This window comes from Epinephelus lanceolatus, chromosome 1 (genome assembly GCF_041903045.1).
Source record: "Epinephelus lanceolatus isolate andai-2023 chromosome 1, ASM4190304v1, whole genome shotgun sequence".
Classification (NCBI taxonomy): domain Eukaryota; kingdom Metazoa; phylum Chordata; class Actinopteri; order Perciformes; family Serranidae; genus Epinephelus; species Epinephelus lanceolatus.
The window spans coordinates 19,209,321-19,217,877 of NC_135734.1; the positions used below are offsets into that span (position 1 = coordinate 19,209,321).

General features: G+C 40.0%; 1 protein-coding gene across 2 annotated transcripts; it reads left to right on the plus strand.

Annotated features, from left to right (window-relative positions):
- Window positions 1–2,377: 2,377 nt before the first annotated feature.
- LOC117257055 (neuronal vesicle trafficking-associated protein 1-like) lies at window positions 2,378–8,341 on the plus strand. 2 transcript variants are annotated; one of them, XM_033626915.2, is made up of 5 exons: window positions 2,378–2,568; window positions 2,881–3,014; window positions 3,299–3,415; window positions 4,867–4,977; window positions 6,954–8,341. In XM_033626915.2, the coding sequence occupies exons 2-5, from the start codon at window positions 2,886–2,888 to the stop codon at window positions 7,152–7,154; spliced, it is 558 nt and encodes a 185-aa protein (XP_033482806.1). In that variant the 5' UTR covers window positions 2,378–2,568; window positions 2,881–2,885; the 3' UTR covers window positions 7,155–8,341. The 2 variants fall into 2 exon arrangements, with proteins under 2 accessions (XP_033482806.1, XP_033482807.1); XM_033626916.2 differs by having other exon boundaries at window positions 2,395–2,568; window positions 2,860–3,014.
- The last annotated feature ends 216 nt before the right edge of the window (window positions 8,342–8,557 follow it).

Genomic DNA, 8,557 nt, shown 5'->3' on the forward strand with positions numbered 1-8,557 from the left:
CAAAAAAAAGACCCCCATTGCTAGGAGGAATATGGAAAGTGATGTGGTTGTCTTTGGGATGGTGGGGCCATTAGATTTTATGTAGGTGTTTATGTGTTTGCAGTATTAGAAAAAGGTGATGACACATATTCTGTGACAGCTGGTGGTATGTTGGGTTACTGTCAGTTAAATCAGATCAAACCACACTCACACTGTCCTGATGCCGCAGCAAAAACCAAATTGCAGTATGCAAAACATGCAGATCAAAGATTTCTGACATAGATGCAACAATTTCCAAGTTCTCTGACATTTGAAGTTGCACAAAGAACAGTAAGTTGAGGCAAATAGTTAGCAATGCTCAGCTAGCATTAGCTTAGCAGCTAAGTAACTTTTTCACGAACTTGTTTTAACAAATAAATGCATATTTAAAAAAGCATTCATGATTTGTGACTTGATTGGGACTCGAAAATCAAAGTTTAGCATTTGGGACCATAAACTAAAAATAATGGACATACCTATTGTGACATCACCCGCTGCTCTGTGAACTCCTGGAGCCTGGAGTTCAGCATTTGGTGTATTGGACATCATTGACCATTCACAGACAACAACACTGGAATTTTTTTTATCTATAGAGCAATAACTTCAGGCGTACCTCTGCTCCCTTCTGGTGTCAGCTCTGGTAGTTACCAGCTACGCTCCTCCAAGTGGTTGCTTTTTAATGTACCTCTGGGTTTTAACAGATCTTGGGAAAACTGCATTCTCCTACTCTGCATCTTGAACATGGAGCAATCTCCAAAAAGATATAAAATTTGAAACACTTATATCCATTGATGAATTTAAGGGCATCATAAAGAATGTGTTTGTTTTTCTTGAGAGGCCACTATGTTTGAATAGTTGTTTAATTTTTGTATTATATGTTGTATTTGTTGCATTTTAAACATGTTTTGATTGGCTGCTACCTTGGCCAGGTCTCTCAGTGGGACTTCCTGGTTAAATAAAGGTTATAGAAATATAATAAAAATTTTGGCTGTAGCCATCTTGGTTTTTTGGTGCCAGAAGTGACCATATTTGGATGAGACGGTGAGCTGTGGATGAGCGAGGAGTGGATTTGACTGAAAAGCAGCCCGCCCTTAATTATGCATAACTTTAAGCCTTGATAAAAATGTGAAAAGGTTAGTTATAGAAATATATACAATATAACGCTACAACCATTTCATTGTATATTGTATATATTTCAGATTGTCTATTTTATTATTTATTTTTATTTTATTGTCTACTTTAATATTTTATTTTATTTTATTTTAATGTCTACTTTAATATTTTATTTTATTTTATTTTAATGTCTAATATTTTATTTCATTTATTTCATTGTCTATTTTAGTATTTTATTTATATCTTCATCTTTATCTCTTGTTTCCATTCATGCTGTATTTCTATTTCTACTTTGCACGGAGGATTGGAACAAAAACAATTTCCCCCCGGGGATTAATAAAGTATTCTGAATCTGAATCTGAATGAGTTATGTAAGAATTCACCCACTGTACAGCTGTCATGAATGTTGAAATTGGTTAGAGAGATCAACCCTTTTTTTTGTACCAGGTTTATTATTATTATTATAATAATATTATTAATATTATTATTATTATGTTTATTTCTGCTGTAGAGTTGCACATTTGAACATTGGGGTCTATGGGGATTGACTATCTTCTGGAGCCAGCCTCTAGTGGCCATTCAAAGAACTGCAGTTTTTGGCACTTTGGTTTTTCAGCCCCAGAGGTTGCCACATGCTTGGGACTTGACTTGGGACTTGTCAGTCTTGACTTTGGAATTTAGTGCAAGGACTTAAGACTTACTTGTGACTTGCAAAACAATGACTTGGTCCCACCTCTGGCTCAAACTGACCCTTAAAGCCCAGAGGAGCTGCAGATTCTGGTGATAATTTTTGTTGGTTCATCACTCCCAGCGACTCCTTTCATTCTGTCACATTGTTTTCACATTCTCATTAGATATATTATTCTAAAAATATAAATTATAGCCACTTTAAGATTTGAAGCCAAGTGTTCATGACCGTTAAGTAGCCTGTCACCAACCACCCATACACACTAAATCAATATTCTTTCCAGAAAACTAATTTTAAATGCGTAATTGTGTATTTTCCACCGGGCACATTATGTACTGTGGAGAGATGAACGCTCCGCTTTTGCATTAATGATGAAAAAAAAACCATTTCAAAATTTAACCTGGATTACCTTCATCACAATATAAAACACTTTGTATCCAGATTGTAACCCTAAATCTCAGCTGGTAATGGGCTCCAGCTCCTGGGTTTCCTGCCACTGGTCGGATGTGTATGGATGGATGTGATGAGGATGTTACATCACTTGCAGTGCAGCCAGACGCCAGCAGCAGCATCCAGCTCGGAGGTAACGCGGCGCACAAACCCAGCTGGCCATATTGTGCACCAGCTCTCCGCAAACCGGCTGCGTCACACCTAAAAAAAAAAATCCAAAACGTACAGCAGCGCTGGAGCAATAAAGTCCCCACATCAGGAGAAATACGCTGTTGTCAAAACGCTACTCGGCTGAGCTGGTAAGTGTATGGATGCGGTACAGCATATGTATTTTTTTCATGGTGATGCATCGGTCCCATTATGTCGAAGCCTTGCATGTCCTCTCCTGCGCTTTTGTGGATAAGAGGCTGTCTCGTGGCCCACAAAGCGCCTCGCATCGTTTTGTTAGATCTGTGCTGCTGTTTGCATGCGTTAAAAGACATAAGTCTTCATATGATTCCTTGAATGATTTATGTAATCACACAGGAGCACAGATTAATCCTTATTGCCTCTCGTTTAGGACTGATACGCGCTTGTTTACCCCCCCTCAGGTTGGTGTGTTTTTTGTGCAGGGAAAATGGTTAAACTGGGGAATAATTTCAGCGAGAAAAATAATGGGAAGGTGGTTTCTGAAGACGGATTTGACACCATCCCTCTAATAACACCATTAGATGCCAGTCAGCTGCAGTTTCCTCCACCAGATAAGGTAAGATTTTTTTGTGTGTGTGATTTTTCTTTGCCATTTTTGGAGAGTCACAGTGAGAGGGCCTTCATTTCTGTATTTCTATCATTCCAATTAGTCCAATTAAGCTGCTGAAAATGAAGGGACCACATATTTTGTGTAACATTCATCCTTTCAGACTTGAATATGTGGAACAATAGAAACATTTTTACCCATCCTGCCTCTGTGAACTCTCATTTTCTACCTGAAGCTGTAACTGCAAGCTGATCGGATCTCCTCTCATGTACATGTGTGTGTGTTTCTACCAGGTGGTGGTGAAGACAAAGGCAGACTATGACGGTGACAGCAAGAAAGGAAAGCTACGGTCTCCCAAAATCGCAGAGTTCTCAATAAGCATCATCGAAGGCGTATCTGAGCGACTCAAAGTAAGAGCGATGCCTCTGCCCTCGCCTGCCTTTCATACATCATCCCATTTCCAGTATCTCTCACACTTGTATTACACATGCATATGCCCGGCAGGGAGCAGACAGCTGTCTCCTTGCAGCTCAGGACATTTGTCACCACCGTCTCAATATTCCTCCACCGATCTGAGTCTTAGCTCAGGCCACCTTCATGTCCTGTGTCCTGTGCCTGTCATCTTGTCGGGCTACACAGGGAGACATAATGCACAGTGATTCACTTAACCCCGCCCTGAAACTCTCATTAATTCAGCTGCTGCCATGGCGATGGCCTCCAAACGGCAGCATCTCTCAGCCCACCCTCAGTGTTCCCCTGGCTGGCAGATGTGTGACACTGCATAGAATGATTAAAGTGTGCTTTTGTAGAAGAAAAGGTCAAAACATAATCCTAGGTCACTGGAGACTTCCTTGCATACTTCCAAATTCATTATTCTCTCCCTCCACGTTCGAAATCAACAGATGGAACCGTCCCTGTGAGGTGTGTCACGCTTCCCTCAGTAATAGAGCTTTAATTCTCCAACATCAGAAAAGCAAGGAGGCACATCACTGTCTCAGAGAACACAGCTCGCATCCTCTGATCACTGCTTTGAAATGCTGCAGGCAGCCCTTTCATCGCAGATAGTCTTTTTCATAATCTCCTGTTGCTTTGCTTTGTACATGTCCTGCCGTATGCTCTGTTGTGTTAACTGCAGGATTCATACAGACAGATGAAAAGAATATCCTTTTATTCACACTGATACATGCTGTTAACACTCTCATCAAACTTGTGCCAAACACACCGGGTGCAAAAAGTGCTTGGATGCACGACACCCTGTTTCCAATCCAAAAAAAAAATCCCCAAGAACATGTCAGAAAATCAACATTTGCATGTCATTGTTTTAATATCTGTGCTGTTGCTGAAATAATCCAATTCTTCCCCGAGCAAAATAACATTTCGCCTCATAAAAATAGCTCGCACACACCTTGGGGCTCAACATCTTTGGCGATAATGAGGCGATTTCTCCCACACCTTGTCTTATCCCCCTCCCACTTCCTAGAAACACCAGTAGTTGTTACGTAACTCCCCTGAGAGGTCAGAGCTGGGCTGTACAGATGGTCACACAAGCCATTTTCCTGTCGAGTTACTGTATCCAGAACATCCTGTCAGCCTGACTGGCTGTTAGTTACTGTGACATACACACCCTCAAAGATATACTTATACCTATAACTTGGTGTACACCTCACTTACACCAGCGTGCAACTCATCTGTGGATTTTTTTTTTTTAACTTCAATACTGCAGCCTTGGACAGCTGTTTGAGAAATAAAATCTGTTGTTCCAATCTGCCCACTCTTTCCTTTCATGATGACACACACGGCACATCTGTCCTTTGGCAGTGCTGTCAATTACAGTAGGTCTGATGATGTGTATTTCCTGTAGGTGACCTTGCTGGTGATCTGTGCCCTGGCCTTCCTTGTGTGTGTGGTGTTTCTGGTCGTCTACAAGGTCTACCAGTACGAGCAGCCTTGCCCCGACAGCTTCGTGTACACGGTAAACACTTGTTTATGATCCTGCCTGACTGAAGTATCATTTCATTGTTACCTGGGTTAACCAATGTTCCTTGATTTGTAAAGCCTTTTTAGCAGAGAGTGATGGCCTTCATAAATTGGGTTTATTATACAGTAAGTATGCCAGATAGACAGCCAGGCTGTCATAATGGATGTCACAATGAAGCTAAGCATTTGCAGACTTATCTTTCCCTGAATTACTGAGATTCTCTTTTCACTGTTAAAGACATTTATGACATTCTGACATTCATTTGATAGTGTTAGAACAATTTTGTGGTTTTCTGTTTGTAGGTATGATCTGCAGGAGAATCTCTTTCCATGTGAAGCATTTTGATATGGATGTCATTAGTGAAGTTATTTCAAATGATTCTGGATGAATGATTCTGTCTTTTAAAGGAGCTCAAAGGTCCAGTGTGCAGAATTCAGGGGCATCTATTGGCAGAGATGGTATATAACATCCATAGCTATGTTTTTATTAGATTATAATCACCTGAAACTAAGAATAGTTGTGTTTTTGTTACCTTAGAATGAGCCGTTTATCCACGAGTTTATAACACTGGCTATAGATAGGGCCATTGGCATTGTCTCGTCGTCGCATCGGTCACTGTAGTTGTCCTACATGCTTGTTGTATGGGAAAAGTGCCAGTTCTGCAACCTTACCACTAGATGTCACTAAATCCTACACACTGGACCTTTAAAACAAGACAAGTAACTTTCAAGATTAGTAATAACACAATACATACATACAATACTTACATATGAAATGAATTTGCTGATACAGCCTTTATCTGGCGTGACTATATGGTGGCTAATGCTAGCTAATGTAAGCTAACTTTAGATAAATACTGATGTGTAATTGACTTTATTGAGCTATCTTTGTGTTTGACTCTTGCGTTACAGTAGCTTAGCATTTTAGCTGAAGGCTAAACACTAGCATACAGCAGTATCCCGCAGCTGTGACTCTTAGCCCCAGTGGTTGTTCAGCAAAAGCTATACAGTCTTGCTGTAAAACCTGTGGGGCAGTGGAGTAAAGATTACTGGGTGTTGACTCATTTCTTGTATAAGCCTAATCAATTTTCAGGCAACAGTATAGAGATGGGAATAATGACTTTAAAGGGAGCGGGATGTTTTTTTTTTTTTTTAAGGGGGCAGGGGTTTATCTGTGAAATAATCACTGGGATTATTATAGAGTAAGATGTGGATCAGATTAAAACATCAAACACTATTACAGATGTGCAAGACATTGAAATATTAGGTTATATTGATGGTTAAAAAGTGGGACATGTCAGGAATAACTGTCCGAGTTGTAGGCTAAAACGAAAATGACAATATTTATGAAATAGTGTACACACATACCTGTATTTTAAGATTGTGTAATGCGTTAATATAATTAAACTAAAATATTTCTGCTCTGTTAAAAAATGTTTTGTGTTCATTGTCATGCACTTCTTCTACGGCCATTTCAGTATAAGCTCTGAGAGGGTGGTGAGCGACCAGTGCAACGTACAAAACTCTGCTTGGCTCATATTGAGATGTTTTTGGGTTGTATTTAACAAATACATCATGGGATCATCCTGTTATTCTGTCTTGTATTAGATTAAGAAAAAACAAACCCTCCCAAAAAAAGAGAACAGGCTGATATGATGAACAATTGGATGGGACTTGGCTCCTGTGGTTCATTTAAAGAGCCGACTTGTTTGCAACCGACTCATCACTACACCAGCGTCAATAACTTAACGCAGATCAACTTGTGTTGAGATGTTTTCCTGGTCTGGTACAAATAATGCAGCTCTGTTTTGTATCAGTCTTCTAACCTTTTTTCCTCCTTTAGTTGTTACTTAGAATTCCATTATACTTTGCTGAATCATAGTTTTGTAACCTTGGGTCTTTTTTTTTCCTTTTCACTCATCTCGTCACAGTTTTATTAATCTTGTTCCCTCTCTCTCTTTTTTTGAGCAGCAAGGTCGCTGCATGCCGGCTGGGATGTATGGCAACTACCCCCCTCAGGGCCCTGGGGGCCGTGGGCGCCTCTTTACCCTCATCAACCACTACAACATAGCCAAGCAGACCATCACCCGGTCAGTATCACCATGGATGACCATTATGTCTGAGGAAAAGGTCACCCAGCAGGAGACGGAGACTGCCCAGAAACTGGCTTAACCAACCTGGGATCAGGAGGTGGCCTCACCTGCTGCGGATATAAATAAATAATACGGTTGTGCCATTCAAGCAAACCTCAGAGTCCCGTGGCTTTCTGTGGGTGAAAAATCATCTTCTCTTGCCTGAGGTGCTCTGCTGCCTTGTTGATGTAGTTTGGTCAGCTGATGTGTACTGTAGCAGGAAATCTGTGGAAATTTTGAACATGTTTTCAGCAAAGCGAGCCTCCCCCATTGGGTGGATTCAAGGTTTGTTTGAATTGCATATGTTGTTATTTATTTACACTTCAAAACAGAGTGGCAAACGTGTAGAAGAAGCCACAGGAATACAAACACAGACACACACTCACTGTCTTTGTACATACACATATGTAACAGAACTCACTTTAGTACTCACATTGTGAAACGACTGTGAACCATCTCGTGTCTGCGTCGCTCGTTTTAACGCACACGCACGCACGACTCTAAAAACAAACAGTTTGATTTGAACCTCTTTCTCAAATACATCAAGTACTGATAGCGCATGTCGGACCTTGTGAGGTCCAGCAAGTGGTAAATCTCTCATGAAGCGACATTTGCAGCATATTTGCCACTGAGGTCATCTGTGTCAAAATATTTTACTGTCATGATATTGTGAATAAATGAGGCTTGACCTGGAGGAAACCTTTTAACCAGCGAAAAAATATAACTATTTTAATCGTGTTGTTTTGACGCAGCCCATACTGCTCTCTGCATTTAGTGCTGTTAAGGAGTTTTTAGTATTTGATGCATCAAGTCTTTTTAACCAGCATTAATGATTGTCTCCATTCATTTGAACTCTTTGTGAACACCATGTGCTTTTCTTTGCTGACCACTTAATGGTTACTTTTCATAGCATACATTTTATGCTACTGTACTGAATGTTTTTGCATTGCTAGTGAAGACACTGTATTGTGCAATGCTTTGCATTGATTAATGTCACCACCGATGGTCGTTGGCAGCCATCACAGATACTAGACTTAGGTTGCTGTAGTGGAACAATCTGAAAGTAGTCGCTTGTCCTGTTGCTTTTTTCTGTATTTGTCATTTAACTTAAACCTGTCACAAATTATGTACCTTTTTCAAACAATGTAATGATTACCATTGAAGTGCATTTGCTACATAAAAATGTTCAATGAAAAACTGAAATAAAGTGCCCATATTTCACACCAACGTCCACGTGGAATGCATATATGAATAAGAACTTTTTTTTTTAATGAACTATTTCAAGAGCAAATCTTGTCAGTAATGCTGAAACTCCCACAGTGCAGAAAATAAATACAGTTAACAGCCCCAGCTCCCTTGAGTTAAGATCAAAGAAAAATCTCTAAGCGCTATAATGCTTTAACTAGGATATAGGTTAATCCTAATAAACAGATTAGCGGAAAT